Source organism: Dipodomys spectabilis, unplaced genomic scaffold (genome assembly GCF_019054845.1).
Source record: "Dipodomys spectabilis isolate Male_0828 unplaced genomic scaffold, ASM1905484v1 ptg000112l, whole genome shotgun sequence".
NCBI classification, from domain to species: domain Eukaryota; kingdom Metazoa; phylum Chordata; class Mammalia; order Rodentia; family Heteromyidae; genus Dipodomys; species Dipodomys spectabilis.
The window spans coordinates 1,937,848-1,956,736 of NW_024870789.1; the positions used below are offsets into that span (position 1 = coordinate 1,937,848).

An 18,889-nucleotide genomic window follows, 5' to 3' on the forward strand; every position below is an offset into this window, starting at 1 on the left:
ATTGCAGAAGACAGGCATAGGAAGCCCCGCACCCCACGTCCACAGCCTCCAGGGCCTGTGAGGGGCAGGCCTCTCTAAGGGCAGCACTGACGCTGAGACTCCAGCTTGCCATTCCAAGAGGGCTGGTGTGCCTGCTCCTGGGTGCCTGGTTACCAGAGGCAGGGTTAGAATAACAAGCATCTCCCTTGCCAGCAGCTGGCATCAGGACTCACACAGGCCCTCCTCCGCCCTGTCAGCAATTCAGAGTATCTGTTCCCAAAAAAACCTCTCCACTTTCTGGGAGGCTCTTCTCAGTCCCAGGATGGGTATCTGTGCCGTTCTCCTCACTGAGCCTCCCTTCCTACACCTTCCACGGATGGAGGATGTCTGGACTCACCCTGGGATGCCATCAGGGCTGGGAGCACTATTAACTGGCACAAAGATGAACAGAATTTTGGCTGGACTCACTTTTCCTGTGTGCATATGCATCCCTCACTCTACAGCCTGACAGGGGCCAACTTTGTGCCTCTGTGCATCACCTCCACCTCTTACCCTTCCAAGATCCGTATGGGGAGGGTCTCCAATAGGAGGCAGCCTATTCTTTTTGTGTGATATTCCTCCACCCCAAACCCAGGTGGGAAAATGTACAGGAATTGCCTTTCTGCAGACTTCCCAACCTTCAGAGGGAAGAGAAACATGTCTAATGGATTTGTCTGTCTTCTCTACCCATGCCTCCCACACTCTCTCTCTCTCTCCATCTCCCAGTTACTCACTGTTGAGAATCCTCAAAGGGCCTTGAATGGCTGCAACAAGAATCCCAAAGGTCTCAGAGCCCCGGGGCAGAGGGAATAGCAAAGGGCTGAAGCCGTCCTGTGACCAGAGTAAGATGTCCTGCTGCTCTTTTGGGGTTTGCTGCTTCATGACGGAAGACTGATGTGCCAAAAATAAACCACAACTGCTAACCTGGGATCCAGTCCAAGGTTCAGCAGAGAGCAGGTGGCCAAGTCACACAAAGGGTGCCCTCTGGTGGAGAATGAGGGAACCCAGGTGGCCTGGGACCAGGTGGACAGCATGAGATGACGTGTCTCCCTTCTAGACCTCACTTGCCCTCTAAGCCTAGAGGAGTCATTTGCTAGTTTGGTGCTGATAGCAGAGTTTTAGAAAACTAATCCTTCTGTGAAAGAGTGCTGCATCCCAGGCTGTCCAGTAAGTCAGAATACAACTGGGCACTTAACTGGGTGGAAGTATAGATGTAGTCTTCATCAGTCTGACTATGGGAGGGTCAGTGGACTTCATTACTCCAAATCTACTGATAATTTTCTCAATCCCCTAATAATCTTGAGGTCTCGGATTTGAACTCAGGGTTTCCACTTGAGCCACACCTCCAGTTCTCAACCTAACTAACATTCCCAGAGGGATAATACAGAGCTTCTTACAGGAGTCCACATATACCCACTTAGCATTTCACATTGCAAGTGCTTCACGTACTTTTCTTGGACTTCAAACCCTGGTTCTCAGAAAATATGACTTGTGGGGCTGGGAAGGTGCCTCAGTAGTAGAGCGCTTGCCTTGCATACATGAGGCCCTGGGTTTGATTCCTCAGCACCACATACGCAGAAAAAGCCAGAAGTGGTGCTGTGGCTCAAGTGGTAGAGCGCCAGCCTTGAGCTGAAGAGCTGAGGGACAGCACCCAGGCCCAGAGTTCAGACCCCACAACCGACCAAAAATAAAAAAGAAAATGTGACTTGCCAACATCACCAGAACACTTTGTTACATCATGTCAACACTTGCACTTTGTGGAGACTTTCTGAATTGCTGCTGTACAGGAGCTGAAAATGCCTTCAGTGTAATTCCAAACACAAAGGTCATTTATGGATGGAAACTTCTTGTCTTTGTGTGTGCCGGGGCACTGTCCCGGACTTTTGTTGTTGTTGGTTGTACGGCTTTTGAACACTGCCTGGGCGCTGTCCCTCAGCTCTTTAGCTCAAGGTTAGTGCTCTACCACTACAGCCACAGCTCTACTTGCCAGTTGTTTTGCCAGTCCTGGGGCTTGAACTCAAGGCCTGGGTACTGTCTCTGAGCTTCTTTTGCTCAAGGCTAACATTCTAGATACCACCTGAGCCACAGCACCACTTCCAGCTTTCTGTGATACTGAGGAATCACACCCAGGGCTTCATGCATGCTAGGCACTTTACCACTAAGCCACATTCCAAATTTTGTTTTTTTTTGGGGTCCGGTCGTGGGGCTTGAACTCTGGGCCTGGGTGCTGTCCCTCAGCTCTTCAGCACTCTACCACTTGAGCCACAGCGCCACTTCTGGCTTTTTTTTTTCTGCTTATTTGGTGCTGAGGAATCGAACCCAGGGCCTCATGCATGCAAGGCAAGCGTTCTACCACTGAGCCGCCTTCCCAGCCCCCCATTCCAAATTTTGATGGTTAATTGGAGATGAGCCTCCTACAGACTCTGCTGTCCAGGATGGGTTTGAACTGTAAACCTTAGGCTTTAGACTTCTGAGGAACTAGGATTACAGATAAGCCACCCGTGCCATATATCCAACCAGTTTTGGGTTTTTTTGTTTTTGTTTTTTTTGGCAGCTGTGGGCTTGAACTCAGGGCCTATGTGTTGTCTCTGAGCCTGTGCTCAAAGCTAGTGCTCTACCACTTGAGCCACAGCACCACTTCCCCAAGGGTTTTTTTGAAATAGGACCTTACAATGGAGCCCAGGCTGAACTTAAAATCATCCCATCTCAGTCTCCCCAAGTTTTGTTTTATACTTTCAATGTCTCAGTAGTCTTTGAGCAATGGGGCTGAACTTAAAAAGAGGTTACATATGGCCTGGTAGAAGCTTTTGAGAGCAAACTCTTTTAACACCTAACAGAAAGGAGACTTCTATAGTGAAGAGGCCTATATTAAGAAAATACTGGGCTGGGAAGGTGGCTCAGTGGTGGAGTGCTTGCCTTGCATGCATGAGGCCCTGGGTTCAATTCCTCAGCACCACATACACAGAAAAAGCCAGGAGTGGCACTGTGGCTCAAGTGGTAGAGCACTAGTCTTGAGCTGAAGAGCTGAGGGACAGCGCCCAGGCTGAGTTCAGGCCCACAACTGACCAAAAAAGAAAGAAAGAAAGAAAGAAAATACTGAAGCCAGATACTGGAGGCTCTCACCTATAATCCTAGCTACTCAAAAGACTGAGACCTTGCAGACTGATAGCTATCTGAAGCCATTCTTTTTTGGGGGGAGGGTCCGGTGGTGGGGCCTGAACTCTGGGCCTGGGCGCTGTCCCTCAGCTCCTCAGCTCAAGGCTAGTGCTCTACCACTTGAGCCACAGTGCCACTTCTGGCTTTTTTTTCTTTTTGCTTATGTGGTGCTGAGGAATGGAACCAAGGGCCTCAGGCATGCAAGGCAGGCGCTCTACCACTGAGCTACCTTCCCAGCCCCCTGAAGCCATTCTTGACAGAAAATTTGAGATTCCATCTCCAATTAACTGGATGGAAGCCTGGCTCAAGCGGTAGCTCAGCTGTAAGTAAAGCCTGAGTTCAAGCCTTGATCCTGACAAACCCAAGAGTTTGTTTAGCCATTGTACATACAACTGACATGTCCTGCTAACCTGGCCATAGGTCATACACCAGTCATAGATCTATTCTCAGGTCTTGAAGTTTATTCACTCAACTAAATCTTTTCAGTACTGGTAATTAAACCCAGGGCCTGAAAAATGCTAGTCAAGTGCTTTTCCAGTTATCCATGCCCCCTTCCCTAAATCATCATTAGCAACTTTGCTCATGCTATGAACTCCATGCTTGTAGCTGCCAAAACTTTAAAAATAACACCCCACGGAGCTGGAGATGGCTTGGTAGATGCTAATTTAATGTCCAGAGGTTACAGACCAAAAGAACTGAAAGACACACCAAGACAACTGTATTCTGTTGGGAATTACATTATATTCAGCATGCATACCTAATTTTTGTCTTTTCATTAAATATACCACCACACCACACCTTGGAAGAAATCAGTTTATTATAATTAACTCAAAATAACATCAGAACAATGAAGGCCACACAAACACCTGTCAGCCCCAACTCTATACCATCTCAGTGAACCTGTATTAAGAGTTACAATACCCTCTTCCATGGCCACTCTTGAGGCAACTATGCAATTAACAACAAGAAGTTAACTTATAGTTTTACACTCTATAGTGTCACTACCAATTACATTTCCATGTTAAATTAACTTGGTCATCAGAGATGATTTTCCATTTCTTCAACTTGAACTTCACGGTTAAACTAGTCCTGCAAACAGAAAAGTAAGTTAGCATATTAGCGGCAGAAAATGAGAGACATTCATGACTATAATTTTCCTTTGTAAACTACTGAAAGCTTACTTCAACCATTGAAACTTCAAATTCTACACTTGCCACAGTTGAGGAACAGAAGCAGAAATCTAGCCACTTTGAGAGTAGAAGAAATGTCAACAAAAATAAGAAACACATAGCTGGGTGCCAGTGGCTCACGCCTATAATCCTAGCTACTCTGGAGGCTGAGATCTGAGGATCATGGTTCAAAGCCAACCCGGGCAGGAAAGTCCATGAGACTCTTATCTCCAATAAACCACTCAGAAAACTGGAAGTGACGCTGTGTCTCAAGTGGTAGAGCACTAGCCTTGAGCTGAAGACCTGAAGGACAGTGCCCAGACCCAGAGTTCAAGCCCCATGACCGACCAAAAAAAAAAAAGGAATTTCCTTTTTTTTCCTTTTTCCTGCCCAGGCTGGATTTGAACTTTTCAGATCCTTAGCCTCCTGAGTAGCTAGTATTACAAGAGTGAGCCACCAGGACCCAGCCCCAGCTCACAATCCCTAGTTCTATTAACTAAAAAGATTAACTCCCCTCCTATTTCCTACCTTTACTGAAGGTGCAAAAATAGAAAATAAGCACTGTTGCTGTGAGCTGATAGCCCATAATCTTATCTACTCTGGAGACTGAAATCTAAAGAACCCAAAGCGCCAGGGGTTCCTGCCTGTAATGCCAGGGGCTCATTCCTGTAATCACAGCTACTCGGGAAGCTCAGATCTGAGGATCATAGTTCAAAGCCAGCCTGGGCAGGAAAGTCTGTCTCTTATCTCCAATAAACCACCAGAAAACCTTAAGTGGTGCGGTGGTTCAAGTGGTAGAGCATTCGTGCGTGCGCAACGCGCACACACTGGGGCTTGATTGGGCATTGGCCCTGAGGTTTTCAATTTTTTTTTTTTAAATTTTTTTTATCAGTTGTGGGGCTTGAACTCAGGGCCTGGGTGCTTGTCCTTGAGCCTCTTTTGTGCTCAAAGCTAGAGCTCTACCACTTAAGCCACAGCACTACTTCTGGTTTTTGAGTGGTTAATTGGAAGTTAAAAGTCTCATAAGGACTTTTCTGCCAGGGCTGGCTTCAAACCACATTCCTTAGATCTCAGCATCCTGAGTAGCTAGGATGACAGGTATGAGCCACAAGTATCCTGCTGGTCCTGAGCTTTTTGGCTCAAGGGTAGGCACTCTACCACTTCACAGTTCTACTTCCAACTGTTTGTAGGTTAGTGGAGATAAAGACAACTGTGTATCTCAGATCACTCAGCCTCCTTGGTAGCTAGAATTACAAACGTAGGCTGCCAGTGCCAGGCAATTTCCAGAGTTCTATAAAGTGACTTAAACCAGTTGAGTAAGATCTGGCACACAATTTACACTTAAGTTTAAGAAAGATATAGAGGGCTGGGAAGATGGCTCAGTGGTAGAGCGCTTGCCTTGCATGCCTGAGGCCCTGGGTTTGATTCCTCAGCACCACATAAGCAAAATGAAAAAAGCCGGAAGTGGCGCTGTGGCTCAAGTGGTAGAGCGCTAGCCTGGAGCTGAGGGACAGCGCCCAGGCCCAGAGTTCAGGCTCCACAACCGGACCCAAAAAAAAAAAAGATATAGATTTAGGTCTCACAAGGTTTAGAAATAACACTTTGAACAGAAGGAATGTACACATCACTTACCATTTGCAATTCTGCACTGCTTCAGCACCTCATTGAAGCCCTCACAGAGCTTAAAATCACCCTGGTTCTGGGCACACTCCAAAAACTGCTTTATTTCATAGGAGCATGGGCCACTAAGCTGCTGCTGCTGCGCCATCTGAGTTCCCTGGGGCTCCTGCAAAGGCAAATCAGTCAGGTCTATCAAGAAAGGAAATCCTTACACCCACATCAAAAGGGAATGGCTGACTCTAACCCTACCTGATAAGTGATGTCTGGCCTGGCAGGCTCAGCATTACCAGCTCCACTGAAGCCGCCAGTGATGGCATGGCCCAGTGTGTGCCCAACGGCAGAGCCCACAGCTACACCAGCGGCTGTGGACGCCATCTGGGCCATCAGCCCAGGCTGCCGGGGAGTAGCTGCAGGAGAGCCCACAGCAGATGCTGGGGCTGCCATTGGAGGTTGGGCTGCAGGAGCAGGCCTGGGTGCAGCTCTCATCTGAGGGGCACGGCTGTGAAAGAAAAAAACAAAAACATTAAGTTTTTTTCCAACAGTTTTTTTTTTTTTTTTGGCCGGTCATGGGGCTTGAACTATGGACCTGGGTGCTATCCCTCAGCTCTTCAGCTCAAGGCAAGCATTCTACCACTTGAGCCACAGCATCACTTCGGTTTTCTGGTAGTTTATTGGAGATAAGAGTTTCATGGACTTTCCTGCCTGGGCTGGCTTTGAACTGAGAGCCTCAGATCTCAGCCTCCTGCTTTGAACTGAGATCCTCAGATCTCAGCCTCCTGAACAGCTAAGATTGTAAGTGTGAGCCACCTGATGCCCAGCTTCCAACAGGTTTTAGTAATGAGAAAACCACCCCAGGCACTGGTGGTTCCCTCCTATAATCCTAGCTACTCAGGAGTCTGGAAAGCTGAGATCTGAGGACTGTGGTTCAAAGCCAGCCCACACAGGAAAGGTCACCAAAAAAACAAAACACAGGGACAGCATCCAGGCCCTGAGTTCAAGCTCCACGACCAACAAATAACTTGGACATAAAGAATAAAATTGCAGGGGCCGTATTGCCTAGCATGCATGAAACCCTGGGTTTGACTTCTCAGTACAACATACACAGAAAAAGCTGGAAGTAGCTCTGTGGCACAAGTGGTAGGGCACTAGCCTTGAGCTGAGGGACAGCCCCAAGGCCCAGAGGTCAAGCCCCATGATTGACCAATAAATAAAGATTGTAATTGTCAAGCAACAATCACTTTTCCCTGCTTTTTCAATCATTTCCATATAACCTAGTCTATTCAGGAGGCTTAAATCTGAGAACTGCAGTTCAAAGCCCACGACTGCAGTTTGAAGCTAGCCAGGGTAAGAAAGCCTGAGACTCTTATCTCCAATAAACTACTCAGAACAAGTGGAAGTGGTGCTGTGGCTCAAGTGGCAGAGCGCTAGCCTTGAGCACAAAGAGGCTCAGGACAGCAGCCAGGCACTGGCAAGCCCCAGAAACAGCAAAAGACAGATACACAACAAGCTGTTAAAGGAAACTAAGATAGTGATGATCATGGGCCAAAGCAAGACCAGTAGGAGTCTGAGTCACATCTCAAGCAAAAAACAAACAACCCCGCCCCCCAAAAAAACAAAAAACCCACACCAGGGGTAGAGCTGTGGCTCAAGTGGTAGATGACTAGCCTTGACTAAAAAGCTCAGAGACATGCTCAGGCTGAGTTTAAGCCCCAGGACTGGAAAAAAAAAAAAAAAAAAAAGACAAAATTATTGTATTGTAGGCTGGAACTATAATTCAACCTAACAAAAATCTCTGCCTTACTTTACAACTTTGGTGGGGGGGGGGGGGGAGCGGGGAGGATTGGGTGGGGGGTCAGGGGGAGGATGGGAAGGGATGGGAAGGGGAAACAAAGGAGGAGGCTACAATGCTTGATAAGAAATGTACTCATTATCTTGCCCATGTAATTGTAACCCCTCTGTACAATATTTTCATAATTTAAAAAAAAAGCATAAAAATATACTTAAAAAAATCTCTGCCTTGGCTGGGAAGGTGGCTCAGTGGTAGAGCGCTTGCCTTGCATTCATGAGGCCCTAGGTTCGATTCCTCAGCACCACATAAGCAAAAAGAAAAAAGCCGAAAGTGGCACTGTAGTTCAAGTGGTAGAGCGCTAGCCTTGAGCTGAGGGACAGCGTCCAGGCCCAGAGTTCAGGCCCCACGACCGGACCCAAAAAACAAAACAAAATCTCTGCCTTGCCAGGTGCTGGTAGCTCATTCCTGTAATCCTAGCTACTCAGGAGGCAGAGCACTAGCCTTGAGCTGAAGAGCTGAGGGGCAGCGCCCAGACCCAGAGTTCAAGCCCCATGAAGTCACAAGACATGATGTGTAAAGGAAGAAACACCTCCAGGGAGTTACATTGAAAGATATCAAGGCTTTAGATTATCCACGCAAGTCTCTGGACCACTTGAACTAGAATCTAGGGCCTCGGCTGGTAGAATGCTTGCTAGCATGCCATGAGAGGTGGTAGATAGTGAAATACATGTAGCCTCAGTACTCAAGAGACTGACAGGAAAGGATCACCTGAGTGTAAGAGTCTGGAACCCTGGGCAACACAGTAAGACCAAGTATCAAAACAAACCAAAATAAGCCTGCAGACACTGGCTGGGAATGAATGGAGTTTAGTGGTAGAATGCTTGCCTACCATGCATGAAGCCCTGGGTTTGATTCCTCAGTACCACATAAACAAAAAGGAAGTTAGTGGTGCAGTGGCTCAAATGGTAGAGTGCTAGCCTTGAACAAGAGAAGCTCAAGGACAGTGCCCAGGTCCTGAGCTCAGGACTAACCAAAACAAACCAAGACAAACAAACAAAAAAAAACCACAGTCATCTAGGAGGAAAAAAACAAATCTAGTCTGATTATTTCATTCAACAGATATGAAAACCCAATTTAGTGAAAGCGACTGGCTTGAAGTAATGGGAGCTTGCCTGAAATCTCAACACTAGGATGACGCAGGAAAATATCAAGTTCTAGGTCAGCTTGGGTTACATACTGGGACCTTTTCTTAAAAACAGACTGGAGAAGCTGGGAAGGTGGCTCAGTGGTAGAGTGCTTGCCTTGCATGCATGAGGCCTTGGGTTCGATTCCTCAGTGCCACATAAGCAGAAAAACCGGAAGTGGCGCTGTGGCTCAAGTGGTAGAGCGCTAGCCTTGAGCTGAAGGATAGCGCCCAGGCCCAGAGTTCAGGCACCACAACCGACCAAAAAAAAAAACAAAAAAAAAACAAAAACCACAAGGCTGGAGATGGAACTATCCACTCAAGTAGTGGGAGTGCCAGCGTTGAGAGAAAAGGGAGCGCAAGAGGCCCTAAATTCAAGCTACAGCCATGGCTTGGGGTCGAAAGTCAACAGAGCAAGAAGTCCCTGGGTTGCATTCCCAACACACAGAAAAAGAGAGAAGGGAAAAAAAAAAACATCCAGATGTTTCAACGACCTCCGGGCTCCGTACATTCTGCCTCGGCCCGCTTCCAGGTAGCTCGGGGTGTCCTTTGAGAATGTCTAGGTCAAAAGCGCCTCCTGCACTGGATCCAGGACTTTCCAGAACCCAGTGCCGTTCCACTTCCTTTCGTTTCATTCCGCCCCGCCCGGCCCCTGAACCCACGGAGCCCCGCCTCCCCCTCGGTGACGGCCTCCCCCGGGCCCGCCGCCCTCCGTGCCGGCCTTGAACCTACCGAGCCCCACCGCCCTCGCCTCCTCCGGGCCCGCACCCGGGCCCTGCCACCCCCTCCATGCCGGCCTCCCCCGGGCCCGCGCCCAGCCACGCCGCCCCTTCCATGCCAGCCTCCCCCAGGCCCGCCGGCCTCCCCCGGGCCCGCGCCCAGCCACGCCGCCCCTTCCATGCCAGCCTCCCCCAGGCCTGCCGCCCTCCCTCGGGCCTGCCCCCGGCTCCCCTAGGCCTACCTCCCCCTCCGTGCCGGCCTCCTCCGGGCCCGCGCCCGGCCACGCCGCCCCTTCCATGCCAGCCTCCCCCAGGCCCGCCGCCCTTCGTGCCGGCCTCCCTCGGGCCTGCCCCCGGCTCCCCTTGCCCCACGAGTCTCGCCGCCCCCTCAGGCCCGCGCTCGGCCCCGCCGCCCCCTCCGTGCCGGCTTTCCCCGGGCCCGCGCCCGGCCCCGCCGCCCCTCGTGTCCCGTCGCTTCCTGCGCGCCGCCCTCTCAGTCCCGCGTCCGGCCCGCCACCTCCTCCGGTCCCCGCCGCCCGTCGGGAGACCCTCGGCCTCTACGCCACCACCCGCCGCCTACCTCTGCGTCACGAGGTCGACAGACCTCGAGAACCCGGGCCCCGGCTCCAAACCCCGGGAGGGTCTCACCTGGCCGGTGGGGCCACGCGGGAGGTGCGGCTCCGGCTTCCACGAGGCATGTTGGACCCCGACGAGGAACCACGTCCAGCAACAACGAAACCTACGAAGCGCTCAGGAGCTACTGCGCAGAGAGAGGAAGACGGAAGGCGGGGCTGGCCCTACCACGTGACCAATCCGCGCACAGCAAAGGTCTCCGTTTGTCGGGCCCTGAAGGTCATAGGAAGAGCAGGACGTCACCGCGACGACTCGCCGTGCGCGATGGCGTCATGAGCCCCGAGCCGAGGCGCCGTAGGACGCCGGAAGTGCCCGCGGTATCCTCACCAACAGTCCTCAGTCCGTTCTGGAGTGCAGTGTTAGTGGCTTGATTCAGGAGGTGACGGCCCCGCCGCGGCTTCCCTGAACCTTTGGCTTGGTGTGGAAGTGAAAGGCAACTGGGACGGTTGGGTCACTTATCTGGCCTAATTGCCAGAGAGCCCTGGGCGACTTTCCTAACGTTAATATTAAAATTTGAGACAGTAATTGTGTAAAAATTCATGTCTTAGGGCTAAATTTGAGTTCTATTTTTATTTCTTGCCTAGATCCAGTACCAAAAAAACAAGTTCAAACAAGAGTGGCTTCCATTTTGGTATCACAATATATCATGATACAGGTTATTATACACCCTTTCACGTCTGTTACAGAATTTATGCCAGCGTTGAGGCAATAGCCATGAAGTGGTAATTCAACAAAAGCTTATTAAATGGTTTCCATGTTCTGAAGACACAGCAATTAAGGGTCTACCTTTAGAGTTTGATCACCTAAATCACCAGTAGGTGCAGCATGACCGGGAAGAAGTGGGTCAGCCCACGTGTTTATGAAAGGTAGGCCCCTCAAGAGGAACAGCCATTGTCTGGGCTTCAGTGAGGCATGGCTTGGAAGGCTGTTTGTCAGAAAAGCTGGCTAGCTAGTGGCATTTCATGAGGGGGTCATAGGAGAGACTTGAGGGGAAAGTTTATGAAAAAGCGATAAAACCTCCGTTTCTGCTTGTATGTCAATCATGAATTTCTTTCTTCTGCCAGGAGTCTTCTCAGGTCCCTGCAACAACAGAATGTAAGTGGGACCCAAGGGTAGATAATGCAAAAGCTTCCATATGAAACAGCTGTTTTCCCAGAACTCTTTGTTTCTTTCAGTGCTAGGCATCAGGTACAGAGACACATGCATGCCAGGCCAGTACTACTTGTACTTGTACTACTGATAGGCATGACCTTGCAAGTCAGAGGGTCAAAATTCCAATCTCAAAACAAATGCCACATTCCTAAAAATTTATTGTGTCCCTGAAGTTTGATTTTGGATGTTAGACTTCTGGTATCTTTTCCTTCCAGCAACCTTCCACTCTAATTTTTTTTTTTTTTTATCAGTTGTGGGGCTTGAACTCTGGGCCTGGGCCTGGGCCCTGCCCCTCAGCTCTTCAGTTTGAGGCTAGCACTCTACCACTTGAGCCACACAGCCATTTCCAGCTTTTTCTGCTTATGTGGGGCTAAGGAATGGAACCCCGGGCCTTATGCATGCAAGGCAAGCACTTTACCACTGAGCCACCTTCCCAGCCTCCACTCTGCTTGTTTATCCCACAAATAGCCCTTCTGTAAGGTATATTAAATAGTAGGTTTCATTAGGTAGCCAATGAAGAGAACACCACGGGCTATTCAGGCAGGAGAAGTTTATTTACCTAACTGCTGCCTGCCCCCGCCATGCATGGTAGAGAGGAATGGCTGAAAAGGAAAGGGGGGGGGGGGTGGAGAGGGGAGACCCACCTCTGGGCCAGGACTTATGTGGGACAGAAAGAGGTGTGGCCAGGTGGAGGAAAGATGTGGCCACACTGGATCTGGATGTGACCTCAGGGTCTGGGACCCTCCTAAGGTCAGATGGGAGGCTTGTGACCAGAGGTGGCCCAGGTTGTGACCTAGCAGGAGGGGAAGGTGACTGCTTCCAGGTCTGCCAGTTACCTAGGTAACAGATACTGGGAGGAAACTTAGCCAAAAGGGAGGGAGGTGTCCCTGTTCAGACCTTATACCTTCCTTTTCATGGACCTCATGAATAAATTTTTTACAAGTTGTCATTTCAGGAACTGACATATTTTACATGAATGAACCCCGACTGGTACTTGGTTTCGGATAATTTACAAACAAGAGTTGGAAAAAAAAAGTTTTGTTTTGTTTTTTGGTTGGTTGTGGGGCTTGCACTGTGGGCTTGGGCACTATTCCCTCAGCTCTTCAGCTCAAGGCCAGCACTCTACCACTTGAGCCACAGTGCCACTTCTGTTTTTGTGAGTGGTTTATTGGAGATGAGTCTCTTGGACTTTCCTGTCCGGGCTAGCTTTGAACCGTGATCCTCAGATCTCAGCCTCCTGAGTAGCTAGGATTACAAGCGTGAGCCACCAAAGCCTGGCGGAAAAGGAAGGTTTTAAAAGGTGTACCCTAGCACCAGAAAAGCTTCAGATGGGCTGGAAAGATGGCTCAGTGGTAGAGTACTCGCCTTGCATACACGAGGCCTTGGGGTCGATTCTTCAGCACCACATAAGTAGAAAAAGCTGGAAATGGCTCTGTGGCTCAAGAGGTAGAGCACTAGCCTTCAGCTAAAGAGCTGAGGGACGGTGCCCAGGCCCAGAGTTCAAGCCCCACAACCAAGAATAAAGAAAAAAAAGCTTCAGAGTAAGAACGTTAAACAGTATTAAGACAGAAAGGAGATCAGAGATCAGTGGTGATGGTGAAGGGTATTGGCCCAGCATTCAGGAGGTGGAGGCAGGAGAATCATAAGTTTGAGGCCAGCCTGAGTTACATTATTTTAGTACCTACTATGTATCAGGCACCAAGCTTTGCATGCCTCGTTTCATTTACACCTTCAGAACTCCAGGAACAGCTCACACTAAGCAAAAGGAAAGAAATGTAAATATCACATGATGTCGAAGAAATAGTTGTATTGTCAAAGCTCATAGAATCTACAAACTTGATAGACCATGATACTGACAATTTGCCTTGTGAAGGTTAAAATGTGTTTGTGACGGGGCTGAGAAGGTGGCTCAGTGGTTAAAGCACTTGCCTTGCATGCCTGAGGCCCTGGGTTCGATTCCTCAGCACCACATAAGCAAAACAAAAAAAGCCGGAAGTGGCGCTGTGGCTCAAGTGGTAGAGCGCTAGCCTTGAGCTGAAGAGCTGAGGGACAGCGCCCAGGCCCAGAGTTCAGGCCCCACGACCGGACCCAAAAAAAAAAAAAAAATGTGTTTGTGACTTTTTAAGCATCCCTACTCCACAGTATTGTGAAATATATGAAATTTATGTAATTACCTAATCTCAAAAAAAAAAAAAAAAACCCTCCGGGAAGTGGCACTATAATCACCACTACTTTATAGTGAGGAAAAGACAAAACTTAGAGAGGTTACAGAATGTGTTAAGTGTACACAGGTCAAAGTAAGGCCTATTACCATGCCATAGTACCTGGGTGTTGGAGACCTTTTACAGAGGGAATTAAGACTTCATGACCACTGAGGAAGTAGAAGGATGGTAAAATTTTAGTGAGCTACTGTTGATTGAATGCTTCTTACATGGCAGGCTCTTCTCTGTTAGATGCCTACTATTTTTTGTTACTGATCCTTACAATTTACAAAGTAGTCCAATATTATTCCCACTTGACAAGCAAGAAAACAAGCATGGTAAAATTTGAAACTAGTTACCACTCAGATGTTTACTGGATGCCAGAGCGGGGAAATACCAAATCCAGAACTCAAATTCAGGTGGTTACCACTCAGAAGTTTACTGGATGCCAGAGTGGGGAAATATTAAAGCCAGAAATCAAATTCAGGTGGTTGCTCTATTGCAGGTGAAGGGCCCAATGCGAGGTGTAGAGACCTGAGTACAGATGAAGAGGAAGACTAGCACGCCACCTTCTGCACAGTTTTATAACTGTAATTCAACTTGCCCTTAAATGTCAAGTTAATGAGTGGTTCTAACATGAGGAAAAGTACATGCCTAGGAGCATCTGCTGTCTTGAAAACACTCCTTAAACCTTGGAACGATTTGGGGCTAGGAAGGTGGCTCGGTGGTAGAGGGTTTGCCTTGCATACATGAGGCCCTGGGTTCAATTTGTACCACCACATAATCAAAAAGCCAGAAGTGGCACTGTGGCTCAAGTGGTAGGGTGCTAGCTTTGAGCTGAAGAGCTGAGGGACAGCGCCCAGGCCCAGAGTTGGGGGTGGGGGGGGGGTACCTGAGGGAGAACCTTGGAAAGATTTGAAATCTTTGAAAAGAATCACATATTTTACAAGTAAGACTTGTAAAATTATCTGTGTTCAAAAAGGAGCTGTATACTGTGGCTTACATGTAAATGTTTACCTACCTCACAGGAACATTTTGGGTAAAACTTAGCATGAAATACTACTGTGTACTAAGGTTTAGGACCACCATGTCTCCGGCCTAAACTAGCTGAGGCCTGGAAAGCACTGAGGTCAGGACCACCATGTCTCCTGCCTAAAGTAGCTGAGGCCTGGAAATTTTTTGAGCTCTCTCTTGCCTTAGCATCCCTTGTCTCAAATGGGGGCAGCAGCATCTATAAGGATCGTTGAGATCAGTTAGCACAGATATTCTAGTGTTGTTCAATAATGGAAATAAAACCTCTGACACTGGAGTGAGAAATCTTGTACAAATTCCTATCTTTGTTCTCCCTCATTCATCTTCTTGGTGCATGCACGTGCCCATGTGGGTGTGTGCGTGTGTGTATGTGTGTGCTGGTCCTGGGGCTTGAATTCAGGGCATTGTCCCCAAGGCCAGTGCTCTACCACCTGAGCCACAGCTCTACTTCCAGCTTTTTTGGGTACTTCATTGGAGATTAACTGGAGTCTCATAACTTTCATGCCCTGCCCAGGCTTCAAAACATGATTCTCAGTTTGAGAACTGAGTAGCTAGGATTACAGGCATGAGCCAGCAATTTTGTGGCTCCCCACCCCTTGTTCTTTTATTTTTTAATGTCAGTCGTGGGGCTTGAACTCTGGGCCTGGGATCTACCCTCAGCTCCTCAGGTTAAGGCAAGAACTCTACCACTTGAGCCACAGCACCACTTCTAGTTTTCTGAGTGGTTTATTAGAGATAAGTGTCTCATGGAGTATGCTGCCCGGGCTGGCTTTGAACTGCGATCCTCAGATCTCAACCTCCTGAGTAGCTAGGATTACAGGCATGAACCATCAACGCCTGGCTCTATTTATTTTTTGTTGGTCATGGGACTTGAACTCTGGGCCTGGGCACTGTCCCTGAGCATTTCAGCTCAAGGTGAGCCCTCTACCACTTGAGCCACAGAGCCACTTCCGGTTTTCTGGTGGTTAACTGGAGATAAGAATCTCCCGCACTTTCCTGCTTGGCTGGCTTTGAACAGTGATCTTCAGATCTCAGTCTCCTGAATAGCCAGAATTACAGGTGTGAGCCACTGTCACCCAGCTTGGTTGTTTTTTGTTTTGTTTTGTTTTTTCTGAAGCAAGGTCTCAGTACATAGCTCAGGCTGACCTGGAACATCTATGTAGGCCACACTAAGGCCTGGGATTATAGGCTGTACCACTAAGCCTGGCTGTGATAGTTTCTTTGGTAGCCCAGGTATTTGATAGCCCAGTTATTTGTGGACTGGAAATGAATTATCATAGCAACTTAAAAAAAAAACCTCAGAAGAGTTAAAATGTCATTCTTGCTGTTCTCTTTTAATTAAAACCTCTAAACAAGCATACGCATTTGGATGTAACGTCTTATCTAACAATTAGTAAGGAAAAGACTGAAGCAGTAAACTTAAGCAACGTGGAACAGTTCAGTTGAGCAACATGGTGGCACAGTTACAGTTGGAGTCAGTGAAAATACTTCATGTATCCTGCAGAAAATCAGACAAAAACGAAATCAGTTTATGTCTTTAGTCCTATCTTGAGCACTGGGAATAAAGCTCTCTGGGCTTTGTTGTTTGGTATCACTGTGATTTTAATATGCATTTCCCTGATGATTTTTGATGCTGAATACTTTTCCTTATTCTCCACCCTTCCTTAGTGCTGGTCCTGGGGTTTGAATTCATAGCCGTGGCACAGTCCTTAGCTTTTAGGCTCAAAACTAGTGTTCTACCACTTGAGCCGCAGCTCTGCTTTTGGCTTTTGTTGTTGTTTGGTGGATAATTGGAGATAGGTGTCTCATAGTCTTTCCTGTTTGGGCTAGCTTCGAACCTGATTCTCAGATCTCAGCCTCCAGGGTAGCTAAGATTACAGGTATCTAGCTACGGGTGCCGGATTATTGACCCTTTTAAAAAACTATTTGAAGGGCTGGGAATGTGGCTTAGTGATAGAGTGCTTGCCTAGCATGCATGAAGCCCTGGATTCAATTCCTCAGTACCACACCAACAGAAAAAGCCAGAAGTGGCCCTGTGGCTCAAGTGGTGGAGTGCTACCCTTGAGCAAAAGAAGCTCAAGGATAGTGCCAAGACCCTGAATTCAAGTCCCAGGACCAGAAAAGAAAAACAAAACAACAACAACAACAAAAAAAAAACCCTACTTTTTGAAGTGGCGTTGGGACTCAGTGGTAGAGAGCTAACCTTGAACACAAAGAGGCCCAGAGACAGCGCCCAGGACCCCCCAAAAAAGCAAAAAACCTACTTGAGTAAAATTTGTATTTACTCAGAAGTTCTGAAATTCAAGATGTCAACAAAACAGCTGCATTTTTTTTTCTTTCGGTAGCAGCACTTCTGTTTTGAGACGGGGTTTCACTATGCAGCTCGGGCTGGCCTGGAACTTCGGCTCCTCCGGCCTCAGGCTTCTCGGTGTAGGGACTGCGCCAGCGCGCGCGCCCGCCCGCGTCCCCGCCCGCCTCCCAGGCCCTGTCACCCAGCCCCAGGGCTCTGTGGGCGGGTTCGGCGCGCGGCCGGGCGCGGCTGACGTACCCAGCTCAGGAGAGGCGGGAGCGCGGCCGGGGCTGCAGCTGGCGCTGGCGCCGCCGGCGCTGCGCGTCCAGCAGCTTCTGCGCAATCTTGCGCTCGTGGCCGCCCGGCACCGTCCGGTTGGTGCGCAGCTGCTGCTCGCGCCGCGTCCGGCCCTTGCTGCGCCCGGCCCCGCAGGCCGGGTAGTCGCGTAGGTAGACGTAGTCCAGGCACTCGTAGACGGCCTCTTCCTCCAAGCCCACCGGCGGTGACGTCCCTGCGGGCGGCGGCGGCGGCGGCGGGGCCCGGTCCTGGGCACGCGGAGCCGCCGCGCGGGCGCCCCGGTCCATCGCGCCGCCGCTCCCGCCGCCCGGGCGCCCGCGCGCTCGCAGGCAGGGCCGGGCCCCGTCCCGCGCCGCGCCGCGCCGCGCCTCCATTGGCTCCCCCCAGGGGAGTGTTGCATGACGTTACAGATCCCACACGGCCGCGGAATTGTGACGTTTGCGGAGGACCCGGGGACCGGCGTTACGTCCCCGCAGGTCCCAAATCGAGAACCCGCCGGCTGTGGTGCCGGTTTGCCCTCCCGGCGCTCGCAGGGCTGATGCGGAAGGATGCAGATGCGGGGCCAGTCTAGGCCACGTAGCCAGAACTTGTCTGGAAGAAGTTAAAATGCAAAGGAGCAGAGGATGGGTAAAAATGGTTGGATGTGGGCTGGGAAGGTGGCTCAGTGGTTGAGTGCTTGCCTTGCATGCATGAGGCCTTGGGTTCGATTCCTCAGTACCAATAAGCAGAAAAGGCTAGAAGTGGCTCTGTGGCTCAAATGATAGAATGCTATCCTTGAGCAAAAGCAGCTCAGGGACAGCTCCCAGGCCCTCAGTTCAAGCCCCAGGACTGGCCAAAAAAGAAGTCTAATGTGTATTTGTAATTGCCTAGCAATTCCACATATGTATGAGACACTGCAACACTGCCATATGCATCTGTAATGTGCCAAGATCCCGCCGAGGTAAGGGGAACCTCTGGCCCCAAGGCGGACTGGGGCGTGATTGGAGTGGTGGAGCAAATGCCTAGCAGAGCCGTGGTCCCGGCTCAACTCCCCAGCACCACCACAGGACTGGACGTGGAAGTCACCTCTGCTGGTTCGCTCTCTCTGGTCTCTCGGCCACTTCCCAGGTGCCCAACAGCGAGGGCGGCTGGGCTGTGTGCAGGGGCAGAGGAAGGACTTCATGAGGACGGGAAACATGGCTTCCCCAGGAAATCTGCCCAGGGATAAAAGCGCCTCAGCCTGGCCCACTGACCCCTGGTTTTACATTTGGTCCCAGAGCCCCTTGTGCTCAGGGCTCAGTGGGGCAGGAGGAGGCATCAGGCCCTGAACCTTCTTCTCTACCTCCTGGCTGCTGAGCTTGTTCCTATGCCTCCATTTCCAGCTCTAATTACCTAATTAGTGCCTCGCTGTGGCGGCCTGGGAATAGGGAAGTCCTCGGCAGGGTTCGGCTTGACTAGCAGATCATTTCCATCCAGCAAAAAACTGGAGTTACCTCCCCACGCCCAGGGATTTTCCTTTCAATACGTAAGAATTAATTCCTTAAAAAAAGCGGTCGCGGGGCTGGGAAGGTGGCTCAGTGGCAGAGCGCTTGCCTTGCATGCATGAGGCCCTGGGTTCGATTCCTCAGCACCACATAAGCAAAAAAGAAAA

At 49.7% G+C, this 18,889-nt stretch overlaps 2 protein-coding genes across 2 annotated transcripts; both read right to left on the reverse strand.

Annotated features, from left to right (window-relative positions):
* Window positions 1-3,820: 3,820 nt before the first annotated feature.
* Chchd2 (coiled-coil-helix-coiled-coil-helix domain containing 2) lies at window positions 3,821-10,437 on the reverse strand. The gene is made up of 4 exons (XM_042688144.1): window positions 10,303-10,437; window positions 6,213-6,462; window positions 5,976-6,129; window positions 3,821-4,263 (listed from the first exon to the last, which is right to left on the reverse strand). The coding sequence occupies exons 1-4, from the start codon at window positions 10,350-10,352 to the stop codon at window positions 4,253-4,255; spliced, it is 465 nt and encodes a 154-aa protein (XP_042544078.1). The 5' UTR covers window positions 10,353-10,437; the 3' UTR covers window positions 3,821-4,252.
* A 5,538-nt stretch (window positions 10,438-15,975) lies between these two features.
* Nupr2 (nuclear protein 2, transcriptional regulator) lies at window positions 15,976-17,546 on the reverse strand. The gene is made up of 2 exons (XM_042688134.1): window positions 17,221-17,546; window positions 15,976-16,170 (listed from the first exon to the last, which is right to left on the reverse strand). The coding sequence occupies exon 1, from the start codon at window positions 17,544-17,546 to the stop codon at window positions 17,226-17,228; it is 321 nt and encodes a 106-aa protein (XP_042544068.1). The 3' UTR covers window positions 15,976-16,170; window positions 17,221-17,225.
* Window positions 17,547-18,889: the final 1,343 nt, after the last annotated feature.